Source organism: Canis aureus, chromosome 13 (assembly GCF_053574225.1).
Source record: "Canis aureus isolate CA01 chromosome 13, VMU_Caureus_v.1.0, whole genome shotgun sequence".
NCBI classification, from domain to species: domain Eukaryota; kingdom Metazoa; phylum Chordata; class Mammalia; order Carnivora; family Canidae; genus Canis; species Canis aureus.
Genome location: NC_135623.1, coordinates 13,267,373 through 13,284,090, shown reverse-complemented (window position 1 = coordinate 13,284,090; position 16,718 = coordinate 13,267,373). Strand labels below are relative to the sequence as shown.

The 16,718-nt window shown below is 41.7% G+C and overlaps 1 protein-coding gene and 1 pseudogene across 2 annotated transcripts in view; both read right to left on the bottom strand.

Annotated features, from left to right (window-relative positions):
- The window catches only part of KIAA0319L (KIAA0319 like), a 99,007-nt gene that overhangs the window by 28,514 nt on the left and 53,775 nt on the right, over window positions 1-16,718 (bottom strand). For both annotated transcript variants that reach the window (XM_077844804.1, XM_077844805.1), the window contains exons 4-9: window positions 14,907-15,153; window positions 12,798-12,899; window positions 9,102-9,199; window positions 5,648-5,735; window positions 4,362-4,454; window positions 1,494-1,626 (exon numbers count right to left, since the gene is read on the bottom strand). In XM_077844804.1, coding sequence (XP_077700930.1) covers window positions 1,494-1,626; window positions 4,362-4,454; window positions 5,648-5,735; window positions 9,102-9,199; window positions 12,798-12,899; window positions 14,907-15,153 — 761 coding nt within the window. The remainder of the gene's footprint in view (window positions 1-1,493; window positions 1,627-4,361; window positions 4,455-5,647; window positions 5,736-9,101; window positions 9,200-12,797; window positions 12,900-14,906; window positions 15,154-16,718) is intronic.
- Window positions 5,848-7,894, bottom strand: LOC144281542 (ubiquitin-ribosomal protein eS31 fusion protein pseudogene; annotated as a pseudogene).

Genomic DNA, 16,718 nt, shown 5'->3' with positions numbered 1-16,718 from the left:
ACCCCAACACTGGGGTTTAAAGTGAAGACTCAAGTCACACTACCTGTGTGACCTTGGGCAAGTCACTTAACCTCTCTGTGCCTGGATTTCCTAATCCACAAAATAAGAGTAATTATAATACCTACTATAAGGATTAAATGAGCTACTGGACGCACAGAGCTCAGAATAGTACTACACACATAATAAGTGTTCAAGAAATAGGAGCTATCAGTGTTGCTTTTTAAAAAAGGATCCACCTGGCCCAAGGTAGATTTCATAAATATCACAATTCCTATGTTAGAAAGCTAAGGTAAAAACCCACTCACATTTCCATTTTAAGCCAATGAGAAGGCTCTATCCTCGGGAACGGCAGCTGCCTTTCATTCATCTGAAGTCGTGAGTTAGTCAGAGTGCTACTAAGTCGTATTTATTTACACGGCAGGTGCTGTGCTAGGACATTTGTCACTGTGTCTCTGGTAGTGTCAAAACTTGATTAACTATGGATCTAATGGGGAAGACAGGCACCCACGAACAAACCGCTGCACCATGGGAGGTGCCGCGCAGGGGCCCTGGGTGCGATGGTCCTGGGAGAGACAGAGTCCTTCTTCCCGGAGGAACCTCAGGAGCCTCTACTGAGCCTCACAGGAAACCGAGGCAGCCCTTAAGGATGCGCAGAACGCCAGTGGACTGAGAAGAGCGCTCAAGAAAGCATTAACAAAGTACGTACAGCTTGGATCAAGGGGTGGAACAGAACGAGCCCGGCTTGAGGGTTAAAGAAGCTGCACTTCCATTCTAGCTGAAATCTGTGACCTCAGAGAAGTTAGTAAATACAACTGAGCCTCATTTTCCTCAGATATAAAAGAAGTTTAGTATCATGAACACCTGGTGTTTGTGAGATTGACACTCACATACAAATGCTCTGTGACATACCAGGAACGCTGCAAGCCCTAACAGGATTACTCTAGAGCTGGCCTCACACTCTCACTAATCACATCCCAGAGTGCCGACGCCAGTTCCCAGGACTATCTTGGAGTCAAATTCTCTAAAATACCCAACCGAGAAAGATCCCCCAAGTCATACTGGAATAAACCACTAGTCCAAAGTAAAGATTTTGAAACCTTGTAAGTTGAGGAAGCATTTACCAAAGAGGCAAAATGGAAACAGATTCCTTCTAGATTTTTCCTGAGAGAAGGCACAGGAAGATGGGCCCTTTCACTTAATGACAGAATCCTAAAAAACTTTGGAGATCTGCCAAGTGCAGCTTTGCAGGCGCAGCTTTGAGAAGGGTTAACTGTGGTGGGTCCTGACCCACTATGCCACGGCCGTTGCCCTAAAAACTGATCACTGTTGTGACCACAACCACCAATAGGGCTCAGAGAACTAATGGAATCCAAGGCCCTATCATCAACCAAATCTCCAACGACCGTGACATCTGTCAGAGTTACTCCTAGAAGAATGTAAAACTCCCAAGGGAAAAGCGTGGCCTAAAGGAAAGATGAAGGGTCTTAATTTACCTGAAAGTGTAGTTCCCAGGGACGAGCTTACTTAGTTTTAATATGGCCGTGTCTTCAGAAATCTTCTCTTCTCTCAGAGGTCCCTTAAGTTCCTCCCAATGGTACTGGACGATTTTATCATCATCAGTGCTTTCTTGACCATAAAGAAACATCAGTTACAACACGAGAGCGCTGGGTCTCAGCACCACCCCAGCTTACAGAAACCGGGGCAACCACCCAGAGACATGAAGCGAGGAAAACTTCATGACATGACTACCCCTCCAGAGGTTTTCTTCCCTAGGAATATTGGGTCACTCTGTTTCTCTATGGATATTCCACTGCGTAGTTGTCCCAGGACTCCAACACGGGCAACCTCTGGTTAAAATGCTACTGTATGGGGATCCCTGGGTGGCTCAGAGGTTTAGCGCCACCTTCAGCCCAGTGCGTGATCCTGGAGACCTGGGATCGAGTCCCGCGTGGGGCTCCCTGCATGGAGCCTGCTTCTCCCTCTGCCTATGTCTCTGCCTCTCTCTCTCTGTGTCTCCCATGAATAAATAAATCTTAAAAAAAAAAAAAAATGCTACTGTATGAGAAATGGAAAATCAAAAATTCTTAAACATGTGAAAAGACACTCCACCTCACTTAGAAAGAAAAGAAACGTAAGTTTAAACAACACTTCAGATACTATTTTCTTAACCTACCTGATTGGTAAGACCCAAGTTTCATAACACACTCTATGGGTAAAGGTGTGGAGCGAGCCCTTCCATAAGCCACGGTGGCAGCACAGTCACACACCTTCCCAAAGGGCAAGTTAGCAAAATGTGTCTTCGCCCTGTAGCTCCTCTTTGAGTTTATCCCACAGATAGATGTGCATGTGTGTTAAATGTCACACGTACACATTTATTCATGGCAACATTCTCCATAGCAGCAAAAGACCAAAAATAATCTAAGTGGTCATCAATAGGGACTGACTGAAAGCAGGTATACAGCCATACAGGGAATTATACAGCCGTTTAATGGAAGGCTATGTGATCACCAAGAGGAAAAAAAAAGAACTCTTTCATGTACTGATTCAGAAAAATTCTTCAGAACACCTGGGTGGCTCCCAGTGGTTGAGCCTCTGCCTTCAGCTCGGGTTGTGGTCCTGGAGACCCGGGATCGAGTCCCACATCGGGGTCCCTGCAGGGAGCCTGCTTCTCCCTCTGCCTGTGTCTCTGCCTCTCTCTCTGTGTCTCTCATGAATAAATAAATAAAATCTTAAAAAAAAAAAAAAAGAAATATTCTTCCATATAAAGAAACAAGCACTGCACACAACAGGGTCGACTATGTGTTATCGTAAAGACTGTATGTATTTTCTCACACGTGCATAGAATGTCTGTAGAAAGAAATGTGAAATAGTAGCACTGACTGGAGGAAAACTGGACAGTTGGGAGAGGGGGATGGTAGGGAGGCTCTCCTCTGTATACCTTTACCCACGACTTAACTCTGACCCATTCAAAACTATGAAGTAAAACGGCACTGTGGGACCCTCTCTCACAAGTGCCTCTTCCTGTTCTCTCTTCCCTCTTGGCCTGCGATTCTTCTACCCTCCTCCTCTTGCCAGTCGCATCTACATGAAATGTTTAACCTTGCTAGAGATTCCTCTGCTAGAGCAGTGACTGCCTCGGCCGTAGAACAACTGTCGGGGGCAAGACAATCAGGGCAGCAGGGCCTTCATATGCCTCCAAAGGGGACCAAGGGGACACTGATGAGATAACAGGCCTGAGACCCCCTGCACGCACAGCCAGGATCAGTGGCAAAGACCCAGAAGTTACCCACAGGGGACACTACTCTGATGGGTGAATGTTCAGGAGCCCAGCCCAGGGCATGGAGCATGTTTTGTGAGTCTCTCCGGGAGGCTGACAGGAAGCTTGTCAGGCAGTGAGCGCTGGGGGACAGCTCTTCAGCCAAGACCCTCAGTTACTTATCTTGCTATGAGAGGAAGGAGCTTTGTTTCCATAACTGAGAAAGGTAACTCTAAGGAAATTTGAAAACCAGCAAGTTTTGGGGCACCTAGGTGGCTTAGTGGTTGAGCGTCTGCCTTCGGCTCAGGGCATGACCCTGGGGTCCTGGGAACAAGTCCTGAATCGGGCTCCCTGCAGGGAGCCTGCTGCTTCTCCTTTTCTGCCTGTGTCTCAGCCTCTCTTTCTCTGTGTCTCATGAATGAATGAATGAATGAATGAATCAATCAATCAATCTTAAAAAAAAAAGAGAGAACTAGTAAGTTTCATACAAAAAGATGCTAAATATCTGCATAATCTTACTTTCTTATATCTCAAAAGAGCAGAAGTATTACTTCCAACAAGCCACACAGGGATTTTAAATAGGGGCTATCTGGGTGGTGCAGCGGTTTGGCGCCTGCCTTTGGCTCAGGGTGTGATCCTGGAGACCTGGGATCGAATCCCACATCGGGCTCCTGGTGCATGGAGCCTGCTTCTCCCTCTGCCTATGTTTCTGCCTCTCTCTCTCTCTGTGTGACTATCATAAATAAATAAAAATTAAAAAAAAAAACCCTATCTTCTTAAAAAATAAATAAATAAATAAATAGGGGCTATCTGGGCTGTCTGGTTTTTGTGTCCTAATTAGTTGCTTGAAATGGGTAGTCTTCCCAGAACATAGTCAAGATGGGCCTAAACAGAATGCAGACATAATTGGCTCCAAATCTTTCTTTTTTTAAGTAGGCTCCAACACCTGGCTTGAATTTATGACCCCAAGATCAAGACCTGAGCTAAGGTCACTTAACCAACTGAGCCACCCAGGAGCCCTTGGCCCCAAATCTTCTGCCAGAGTTTTCTAGCACAGTTCACAGTGAATGTTCTTCTAAAACATCATGCCTAGACAAGTACTCACGGCTGCCATCAATGACTGTGGAAGTGGTTGGCAGAGAGATCTCCTGGAACTGTGGTGACACAATGGCAACAGGAGGCTGATTCTTCCGGGGCTCTGTAAGAAAAAGACCCGAAGAAATTGGAAGATAGGCTTTATATATTATAGGAGGAGCAGGCCTGTGTGGGTGAATTATGAATTAGTCCACAACATAACTGATGGGTGCATCACCAAATGGGAAAGTCACACCAGGTTACCATTCTATCATAAGACACGTGGAAGCATTAAAGCCTCTTCCAAACCTGATAACTCCTAAGATCATGCCTTTGCATACTTTCAACACTCATGTGCTACCTTGTTCAAGAAAAGGTGGCACACGTTGAGTAGAGGTGGACAACACATGAGCCTTGTGCAATAAGGACCTTGGCAAGCAAACTATCCCTTGGCACAGACTGTGGTGAAAGCATAATGGGTGATTTCTCAACCATCCCTGAGCTTATGTCTGAGGGGACTCGGCCTGAGTGATGGCAGGGTCACAGACCACTCTGTCCACTCGAATGACTGTGAGCTACAAACCCAGTGGCCTTTTCTTTGAGAAATAATCAAACAGTCTTTATATAACACATTTTTAAGAAGGAAAAGGATTACCTTGGTGAGAGTTCAAGGAACATATAGAAAATCTATTACCAACAAAAACAGAAAACATTAAGATTTTGTGCTGATGTAGTTGCCACTTTCCAACTTTCCCCAAATTTCCCTGAAAATGCAAAACAAGGAACTTTGCTATTGCACTGTATTTTATCAGTGGTGGATCACTTAAAAAGAATGACAGGATTTGATTTCCAAGGTGAAAGAAGACTGGCAGGGATTAAATGAGGAATTCTGTGTGCAAAACCCATATCTGGAAAGAGATCAGAAGGAGTCAGCCATTTGGCTGGTTCTCCTTCTACATGCTTTTCCCAGGCTCCTGGCTTTCTTGTGTCCCTTAATCACAACACATGGTCCTCTCTCGGCATGACCTACTTGGAGAAGTAGTTCTCAGACAGACAGGCTACAGCTCAGGCCATACTGCAGTGGGGGCCATGTGACTAATGTTTCTCCCCCCAGCCAAATGTCCCAACTGGAACCAAAGTATATACTCTGCCACCATAACCTTTCACTACATTGAGCTAGGAATTGCTCAGTGAATATATTTAAAAAAAAGAAAAAGAAAAAATAGGACTCAAAAACCATTCAAGTCAAATCTGCCCCTCTTTAGGAATCCTGCAGAGGAAGCAATGGAGACTCAGCCGGGGCTGGGAAATTCATACCTGGTTTCACCGTCACGTTCACATAGCCTTCCCCATGGGAATTTTGACCATCTACAATCACTTTGAATTCATATAAGCCAGGGGTAAGCTGCAGAAGCGAGAGAAGATCTTTTAGACAACCACAAAGAGCAGCAATTCTATGTAAAACAACACATATATCTGAACTTTCCATGCTGAGACTGCATTCTCTTCTTGCACAGCTTCCAAAAGGGAGAGAGTAAACTAGCTGAGGAGATGAAACAATGAATTATAAACTAAAAATCTATAGCTTTTAATGTGAATTTTATTACTAGCTGACTCTAGAACAACAAAAGGGAATTCAATATCTCTGTACTCTCATTTTCTTTTCAAAAGAACATTAAGGGCCCAAACATCCTATTTCATAGAGATATGAAATTAAAATAAACATCTCTACAAAGAAAACCATTTTGTAAAAATACCAAAGAGCTCCCAAATATCTAGATATTTTTCCCTTCTGATTTCCACCAACTGTATAAACATAATATAAAGGAAAGAAAATCACCCACAATCCGACTACCCTAGCACATCAGTTAATCATATTTCTCTTACTTCCTTCCAATCCTTGACCACATACAAAAAGTAGTTTTTAAATAGTTCATTCGTTCAGCAAACACTGAGAACCAATTATGTACTGGACATCATCCTAGGCTTGGGGTTGGGAGAGGAGTAAGATGAGATCACCACCTCAAGGACCTGGACTTCCAAGGTCCAGTTAAAACCAACGTGTGCATCAAGCTTTCTGTTGTTGTTGTTAGTTCATGTCTTTTATCAACTCATATACAATTACTGGTCTTCTGGTCTGTTGAAGTAACAGGTCAGACAACATTTACCATACTAATGCTTGTCAAAGTGGGTAGCCATAAAAACTCCAGCATCACATTCATGTGAAGGGCACTCCCAACGACAGTGACTGATTTTGCCATTTTCTCATCCACATTATGAGTGTCCTTTATTTCAGGACAACCAGCTTATTTTTCTTCTGTGCTTATGCTTCTTGGGAGTGCTGGAAGATTCCTTCCCTCTTCTTAGCACCACCACAAGATGAAGGGTGGATTCCTTTTGAATTCCATCTTCAGTTGCTTGCTGGTGAAGATCTGTCTCTGTTGATCGGAGGATTTGCTTCCTTATCCCGGATCTTGGCCTTTAGGTTTTCTATTGTATCCGAGGATTCAACCTCGAGAGTGATGCTCGTTCCTGTAAGGGTTTTCACGAAAATCTGCATCCTTGGCGGTGGTTCCACTACAGATGGCAGATTGGAAAGAAAAACCTGCATCAAGCTTTTTATTATTCTTTCTTCTATTCATTTACCATGAACACCTTCCCCATTACAATAGTCTTTCTGATGGTCATTTTCACGGCTGCAGTAGAGTACATGAGTAAATGCATCGTATCACATAAGCTTTCCACATTGTTGGGTATTTGGGTCGTTTCCAGACTTTTACTATTATAACCAATGCTGTGATGAATATCTTTCAGATGAATGAGATTTTTCCTTTCTTCTGAATTCTCTTCTTTGAGCAAATGCTAATTGACTAGTGTTTCTGACGGTTTTCTTGTAAAGCTCTCGTTCCTTGGCTTTCACTTCTCTGCCTACTCCTCATCTCCTTCAGTTTCTTCTTCCTTCCACACTTCTAAGGACGGTGTTCCCCAGGATTCCAACTGTGACCTGTTTTTTTTTCCTTCACTCTACACACACTGGATGATCTCATCAATTGCCATGGCTCCAACTGTCATCTGTTTGAGGTTAGTGTGCAAATTTCTCTCTCTAGCCTCAACTTGTGTCTTGATCTCTAGTCTCTGACTCCCAGCTACTTCCTGGACACCTCCACGCAAATGTTTCACAGGTACCTTAAACTCACTCTGCCCAAAAATGATTTAATCATTTGCAAACCTCATCTAACTTACTCCTCTTTCTGTGTTCCTCATTTCAGTGAATATCACCACTGTTGCACCAATATCTACCCAGATGCCTAAGCCAAAAGGCCAGAGTTATCCTGGACTTCCCTTCCTCAACATCGCCACCCAACTGATCCATCACCAGGTCTTCTAGAGTCGACCTTCATAAATATTTCTCACATCCACTCACTTCTCTCCATTCACAATGCTATCACCTTAGATTTCAACCATCACAGCACAGTTGTTAAAAGCCAGAGCTTTAGGGATGGAAAGTTCCAGATTAAATCTCTCATTTAATAGCTTTGTGAAACTTGGCTAAACCACTTTATTTTTCACATTTTTAGTTTTGCCATTTATAAAATAGATATTAGTATCCACATCTTGGGGTCATTACAAAGATAAAATGAAGTAAGTGCATAAAACAATTAGCACTGTGTCTGGCACATATTATGAGCTCAACAGCAGTCTTTTTAAGTTTTACTTTGTTTTTTAAATCAGGTTATTACTATCTCACGCTTACATTTTTTGACAGATTCTCCAATGATTTCTCTAGTTTGAGTCTTACCTCACTCAATTTGCAGTCAGAGTGATCTTTCTAAATTGAAAATCTGAATAAGTCTTTCTGTTGTCTAAAACCTTTCAAAGGTTCCAAAACAAAAACAAAACAAAAAAAAAAACAAACTTTCAAAGGTTCCATAATTCCTATGGATAAGATTCAAAGTCCTTGCTCTAGCATAAGGCTCTTTGTAATATGACCCATGCATCTCTCCAACTTTGTACCACTGCTCTTCTCATGCCAGAGGGTCCAGTCACACTGAACCATACAGAATTCCCTTTTAGTCACATTTTCTCTCTAATATTTGGCCCAGTGAACATACTGCTTCCCCTGTGTAGGTTACCAGCACCCTACCCTTTACCCAGAAAGTGAGTCACCTGTCATGACCCACCCAAGTAAACTCAAAGAAATCAAACTCCCCAGGGCTTCAATACCCCCTGCACTGACCTAGTGTATCCCCTGTTATAACTGCCACCAATGAGACTCTATTGTCCTTGAATGTGAAGATTTTGATCAATTCACTGGTAAATCCCCACTGCCTGACACATAACTAGTGTACAATGAATAGTTGTTAAAGAAAAAAAGAAAGAATGAACAAATGAATGAGATTGCCTGGCCAAAGAATTTGAACATTTTTATGGTTCTTAATAACTACACTGTATCCCAAAAAAGACTGAGCCAATTTACAGTCTTGTGGCCACAAAAAACTTAGCTTATCTCCCAAATTCTAAAATCCTTATGTTACCCTTAAAAGCTGTTTAGTGTGTATTTTCAGCTATCACCACCATGCTTATACAGTCTTCTCACCATAAATGAACATTTGAGAATCATACACTAACAAATACTGGATGTCAGCCAGACTTTTGGAGGAATCACTTCTGAAAGATTGTTCCTGATTTAAGTATGAACAGAAAATTCTACATTCTACATTTTAGAAAATGGTCAGCACCCAGCCCTGCAAGTAAGAGGAGGCAAATTCACCTTGGATAGTTTGAGGATCTGGAAATGTTTCCCTTCCATCTCTCCACTGTAGTCTTTAGGATGAGTAATCAGCTGCCAGTCGTAGGTGTAGGTTTCTCCTATAGAAGGGCAGTTACAAAAATCATGAAAACACACACCTACACACAAAGAGGGCAGCCACACATCCTGCCAATAACAAATCTCTCCTAAATCTTGACAAGGCCTTAGTTTTTAAGATCCCACCCCAAAGCCTACAGGGAGACTGAATGTTTTGTTGAAAGAAAGGGAGGAATCTGCTGACTCAGCTACAATCAGGCTTCCTCCACTCTCTCCCAGCAGTGCTCTCTCCCTTCCCATACCCGCCCTCCCCTTGAGAGAGACCAATCCTCCCTCAAAATACCACGTTGCTCATGGTGTGGCATCACAGTGAAAATACATGCCCTACCAACCACTATGGATGAATTCACTGGGAACAAGGGCCATTTTCCTGCGAAACTTCTTTTGCAACAAAGAACAGCAATGACTTCTAAATAACATGGTTCAAAAATAGCTTTTTTAGAGTGCTAACAATGCTTGTCTCACTGAGGTCATCACACCCTGGTGAGTTAAAAGAGCTACTTCATTCCTGCTGAGCTAAATAACACGCTGCAGAAGATGGCAGGGGATGGCCCATTTAAAACGGGCCCCACTGAAATTAATTAAGATCAAATGAAGTATTAAATGGTCCTCATTTGTAGCTCGGATGCTATGACTGAGTAGGGCAAGGTCAGGATCCTGTTATCTAAACGGAATCCCACCCCCGGGACAGCAGTCTTAAATTTGGTGGGGGGAATGAAATTCACTTCTGACTAGGGACAGATGAGATTTGGTAGGAAGGCTTAGTTTATGTCACTATCCAAAAGTAAAAATAAAAGGAAAAAAGAAGAAACCTCAAAAGCGTAACAGAATGGTCATCTTTTTCTTAGTTCGTGAGTTCAAAAGTAAGTTAGCATATAGACCCAAATTCCACGACGGCCTTCATCTGAAGACCAGATTTCATTTTATAAGCCTGAGATACAAGATCTATCACTCTTCCTTCCTCCCCAAATACTAGTTTTGTGTTGGGCAGCTGTCAGCCCCAGGCAGCTCTCACAAATGTATTATGTAGACGTCAGGTTAGGTGAGAAGCAGGAAGGCAGCAGCAGCAGTGGGACTGGTGCTGAGACGACCTTTCTTCCAGCTAGAGTTGGAAATTATTTTTCCACACATAAAACAGACTCACACTAATTTGGGAACTGACAATTTTATAATATCTAAGGCTGCCAATGCAATTTCAAGAAGGACAATATTCCTAGGACAGAAAAGCTTGGGGGATGAATTATGCCTCACAGCCAGGAACTCGCCCAAGGGTAGGAACAACTGAGGATAGGTTCTGCTAGACAGAATGTTGGTTTAAATGATTTACGGCAGTGGTTTTCAAACCATGCCTCTGAACCCTAGAGGGATCCTAAGAAGTGCTTCAGGGGCTGCCACAGGAGATGACGGGGAGGAAGAGTATGCAGAGCTGGTCCTGTTCACTTGTCCCCAACCTTTGAAAGTTTGAAACCATCCATCTCATGTATCTGATAAATGCTGAACCCGTGGAAAGGAAAGTTGAAAACAATCAACCCAGGTGTTTTAGAATACTGATCTACAAGGTGACAGCAACTCACAGACTGTATATGCAAATAGGGGTTAGATAAGAACCTAACGCAGAGCCCAGCTCCTTTCACAAAACAGTGGAGGCAAGTGCAGCTCAAAGCAGTTCTCACCTCCATCTTCAGAGGCCACCAAGTTCATTCACTGTAACTTACCACCAGGGGAGTAGAAGGCTAAAGCTTCTCTGGAGGAAGGTAGGGGCACTCAGGTAGCTCAGCAGGTTAAGCACCTGCCTTTGGCTCAGGTCATGATCCCAAGGTCCTGGGATCAAGAATCAAGAAGGGAGCCTGCTTCTCCCTCTCCCTCTGCCTTTTCCCCTGCTTGTGCTTTCTCTCACTTGCACTTACCTCTCATAAATAAATAAATAAATAAATAAATAAATAAATAAATAAATAAATAAATAAATAAAATCTTTAAAAAAATAAAAGTTTGTCTGGAGGAAGGTAGAATGAACTGATAAGGAAACCTTATTTTTTTTTTAATTTTTTTTATTATTATTTATGTATGATAGTCACAGAGAGAGCGAGAGGCAGAGAGACACAGGCAGAGGGAGAAGCAGGCTCCATGCACCGGGAGCCCGATATGGGATTCGATCCCGGGTCTCCAGGATCGCGCCCTGGGCCAAAGGCAGGCGCTAAACCGCTGCACCACCCAGGGATCCCGGAAACCTTATTTTTGAGGGCAGAAATATAGAACAGGGAGGGCGCTTAGGTTCTGGAAAAGTACTTTTGCATAAATACACTATTTGGTATGAGGCCTATTAGAAAGCTGGACTAATGTATAGGACAGGTGTGTACCTAAAATGAAGGACTCCATCCTGAATCCTAGAGTACAGCATTCTACTTGACTAACCCTGTAATAAGAGTAGCAGAAACCCAAGGCAACAATTTTCCATCAAAGTATGCTTCATTATTGTCATAGAAAATCTTAAGTGCTTATGTGTTTCTATGCTAAATTTTGGTATATTAATATGTACTTCAAAGGTGAAAGGGAGGGACGCCTGGGTGGCTCAGCAGTTGAGCACCTGCCTTTAGCCCAGGTCATGATCATGGAGACCTGGGATCAAGTCCCACATCGGACTCCCTGTGTGGAGCCTGCTTCTCCCTCTGCCTGTGTCTCTGCCTCTCTCTCTCTCTCTCTCTCTCTGTGTGTGTGTGTCTCTTGTGAATAAATAAATAAAATCTTAAAAAAAAAAAAAGGTGAAAGGGATACTCATAAAAGTTTGCTTAAATAATGAATGCATTGTCCCCTAATTTATATAGTTCATAAATCTGAATTTTATTATCATATTGGGCTTGTCCTCTTTTTTTTTTTTTTAGAGAGAGATTTTATTTATTTATTTGAAAGAGAGACAGAGAGAGACAACACACAAGAGGGCAAGCTGGGGAAGGGAGAGGGACAAGCAGACTGCACTGAGCACAGAGCTTGATGCAGGGGCTCAATTTCACAACCCTGAGATCACGACTTCAGCAGATATCAAGAGTCAGACACTTAACCAACTGAGTAACCCAGGTGCCCTGTCTTCCTTTTTATTTATTTTTTAAATGCCGAATCTACATTAACTATAGTCTTAAATAACTCCTCTGTGAGTTCTATAGCTGCTAATACTAGTTGTTTGGACAAAATAAATAGGCTGGCCTCAGTATCGGTTTCTTCCTCTCTTAAAGGGGTAGAATACAACCTCCAGTATCAGTTATTTCCTAGGCACTGAAGTAGGTCTCTTATATATCATTTCATTTTGCCCTTAAAGTAACCTATGAAGTAGAAATTATTACCCTCATTTTACTGAAAAAGAAATGGAAATGTAAAAACAATTTGCTTAAAATCATTCAGCTAATGATTAGCTATGCCAGGATTTGAACCCAGGCTTTGGTGTCAAAGCCCATGATCTCAAACATTATACTGCTCTTCCATCAGGGAAATATTTCTGTATGTGCACGCTATAACCTGTTCTCACGGGGCTGTTGCAATTAGTAAATGAATTAAGGTATGTAAATATCATAAATTAAAACAATATCCAAATGTAAGGGGATGTTTTACCTTCAAGTGGTTCTTGGAGAACGTATGCATTTAACTGAACTTCATTCTTAGGCAAGGTGATCTGGACACTCTTTCCAGCAGATACCACCAATTCCTTTATAACTAGAAACAAAGAAAATATACAAGAGATAAGAAATTAGATCCAGACTACCTCATTCCTCTTCCTTTTGGGGAAAAATTTCTTTTACAAACAATATTCAGCTACTGCCTTTATTTCCTCCTTATTTATCTATTCTCTAATCCTCTGAAATTTGATTTGGCTTTCACTTTGCCACTGAAAAAGATCTTGTGAGGTCATCCACAAATTGCTCCTTAGCAAATCCAGTAACTGTTTCTCAACCCACATCCATTACTCCCATAGCATCTAATACTGCTGACTTCTTTGTTATTTAAATTTTCAGTTTATCATGACACTGTATTATTCTAACACTCACCACCATTAGTTTTTCTAAAATACTTCCCCCACCATGTTATTCTCCTACTTAAGACTCCCCACTCCCACCCATGTTCAAGGCCAACCCCTAAGCTGGTATTAGAGAACCATTATCATCTGATCACACCACCTTATCCTTCCTGTCCAATTCTGCCTCTAGTTATATTCATTTTCCCTCTTGTGTTCCACAGAAGACATGGTCTACTCTTGGGGACTCTGATAATGCTATTTCCTTCAACTGGAGTGTAGGCTTTCTTTATTCTAAATCAGTACTTTGTTTTGGCACAGCCAGTCCTCTCCAAGAAATCTTCCCAGACCATTTCAGTTCAAACTTATCTACTTCCTGAATGACTTTAGCTTTTTTGGAATACCCACATCAGCTAATAGCTATATATGGTCTTCACACTATTCAATAGCTATTTCATACATGTCTGGGTTTCTCAACCTTGGCACTACTGACATTTTGGATCAGATAATTCTTTGTTGTAGGGGGTGGGGGAAACTGTCCTGTGCACCACATAAGACAGCTGGCCGTATCCCAGGCCTGCATCCACAAGGTGTCAGTAGCATCCCTCCTCCATAACTGTAACTACCAAAAATGCTTGCAAGTTGTTGAGAACCACTGTTATATAAATCTTATTCCTCTGACAATAAATCGTTATTTGGTATGAGACCCAGGAATTAAGGAGCTTAAAGCAAACAAATGACTAGTCAGCCCATATTTCAAGAGTGGGGGGTAATAAGCCCCTCTTGACAAACATGAAATTTAAGATCTATTGGTACTACACTTAGGAAGAAATGAAATCTTCCTTATGGAAAGAAACTTCAGCACTTAGACACCCTGAGGTTGAATACGAATTTTCTGAAGTGACTTTCAATAAAAAAAAAAAAAAAAAAGAAAGGAAAGATAAATCACTATACTCAGAAAGAGTATAATGGACAAAAATAGAGTGTTACTCAAACCCTTCACAATTACACCAAAAATTATAGGCATTCAGCCTGAACACAAAAATTACTTTAGTGCCTCAGGATTGAAACCCCAAAATTTCATGTTATACTACCATGAAAGAAAACCCTAGGAAATCAAAAATCAGAAAAATTCCTTTTCACTTGCTTTGCTTCACCCTGTTGCCTTTTTCAGGGGATAGAGATCAAGTTAGTTTCCTTGATTAACCATTTCCTCCTAATACCTTAGACTAGCACTCATGAAGCACAGATTTGTTGTTAAGGCAATACTCTTTATAAATCTCCTTCCTATGGATGGGCTGCTTTAAAAATAAAGATGATGCCAAAAATCAGAGAGACAAATATCTGACCTACAATCAGCCATTCAGAAGGCAAATACGTACAAAAATCCAACTTTTTTCCCTGTGGCTTCTGTTTGTTTCATTCCTCGAACTTTACTTAATTGAATCTCCTGCCTTTAAGTCCCAGGCACAGTGGAATCTGGCTCTGGGAAAATGAACCTCATAAATTCCCATATTCTGGGGCCTGTTGAGAAAAGAATGGAGAGCCCCAAGTCCCGTGGTTACAGGAAAAAAGATAGGATTATTTTTTCTCTAACCTACAGTACTCAAAAGTCATGCCTCTCTCTGTTCCTTGCACTAAGGAGAACACTGTGATAAAATGCTCTCCTTTTCTATCCTATCTCCAAGGGCAGAAGCAAAGGGCCTCACCTGGGTATGGTGTTGAGGTAGTCTGGAAAGAGGCCTGGGGGTCAGGGGTGGTGTAACTGTAGGAGGGAGCCACAGGCAGAAGGGTAGCATTCTGGATTTTCTCAAGACTTTTTACTTGCTGAGTGCTAGGTGTAGTACCAGGATACTCTGATGTCTCAGATTGGGCTGATTCATTCTTTGACCAACCAGGAATCTCCGCAGTCAGGACTGTGGTTAAGGGACTGGAAATTATAACTGCCTTGTGAACCTAAAGAAATGCAAAAATTCATTTGAATAGGCAAAAGTTATACTGCCAATTTTTTAGGTTATTTCTCATAAAATAATTACACACTGTGTTTTTATGAAAAATGCAAAACTGTCAAAAATATTAAAGGAACTAATCTCACCACTCAAACTGGTGTTAAAATGTTGTTATAAATCTTCCCAGTCTTTTTCTCTATGCAAAGAGGTTTGTTTGAAACAAAGTAGTAGTAATCATTCTATGTATACTTTTCTCAACATTCATATTCAATCTTCCTACAAATACTTATTAAGCACTTATTATGGATCAGACCTTGTGGATCCAAAATGTAAATAAAATATAATAGCTGCACTCAATGAGTGCCCAATCTAGTTAGAGAAAGAACAAAAAACATAAGCCACAAGGATAAAAACACCTATAAAAGTTACAATGAACCAAAAAAGCACCATCTGAAGGGTACTTAATTCCAATCTTGGAGACAGTGTGAAGAAGGATGCTTTCAATAAATAAATAAATAAATAAAGGCATTTCCTAGAATTCTAAGCTGAGTTTAAAAAGGTAAACCACTGTTTACTAAACAAAAGGCTGAGGGGGGAGAGATGAGTATACAGTACAGGAAATGAGGGGATCCCTGGGTGGCGCAGCAGTTTGGCGCCTGCCTTTGGCCCAGGGCACGATCCCAGAGACCCGGGATCGAATCCCACATCGGGCTCCCGGTGCATGGAGCCTGCTTCTCCCTCTGCCTGTGTCTCTGCCTCTCTCTCTCTCTCTCTGTGACTATCATAAATAAATAAAAATTAAAAAAAAAAAAGTAAGTATTTACAGTACAGGAAATGAGATTAACATGGCCTGTGCTGGGAACTGAGAGTCAAAAGCAAAGTGGGAGGCTGGAAGTAATGGATGAGTTGGACAGTCAAGGGCCAGCCTAAAGAAGACCTATGCTACTCTAAGGTGCTAGGTAATGGTAAGCAATTATGGGAACGTGTATTACAGGAAAGTGACAAACTCAGGATACTGTTCTAAGGGGACCGTTCAGGTTGCTGCATCATGTAGGAGTCTAAAGAACTAAGACAATATAGCAGGACCATCACTTAGGAGGGTACTGCATCCATCCCAAATGAGAAACGGTGGGTGGCTACAAAGCTGGTGGTACAGATTTTTTTTAATCAACTTAATTGAAGTGTAATTTAAACAAAATAAACCACACATACTTGAAGTGTATAGGTCTTTCAGTTTTGACAAGGGCATATGCCCAAGTAACCACAATCAAGAGAGAAGCCATTCGGATTGGCCCCAGAAGTTGGCTCATTCCCCTTTGCAGTAAGTTTCTGCCTCCACCCTCGGGCTCATGCAATCACATTTGTTTTCTGTCCCCATTAGTTTGAATTTTCTCATATCTCATATAAAATTAATCATATACATGCTATTTTTTTTTCTGGCTGCTTTCACTCAACCTAATGTTTTAAGATTCATCCATGTTATTGTGTCTGAGTTCATTCCTTGTTATTACTGAGCAGTATACCATGCTAGAGATAGATCACAGTTTATTCATCTATTGATATTGAAGTTGT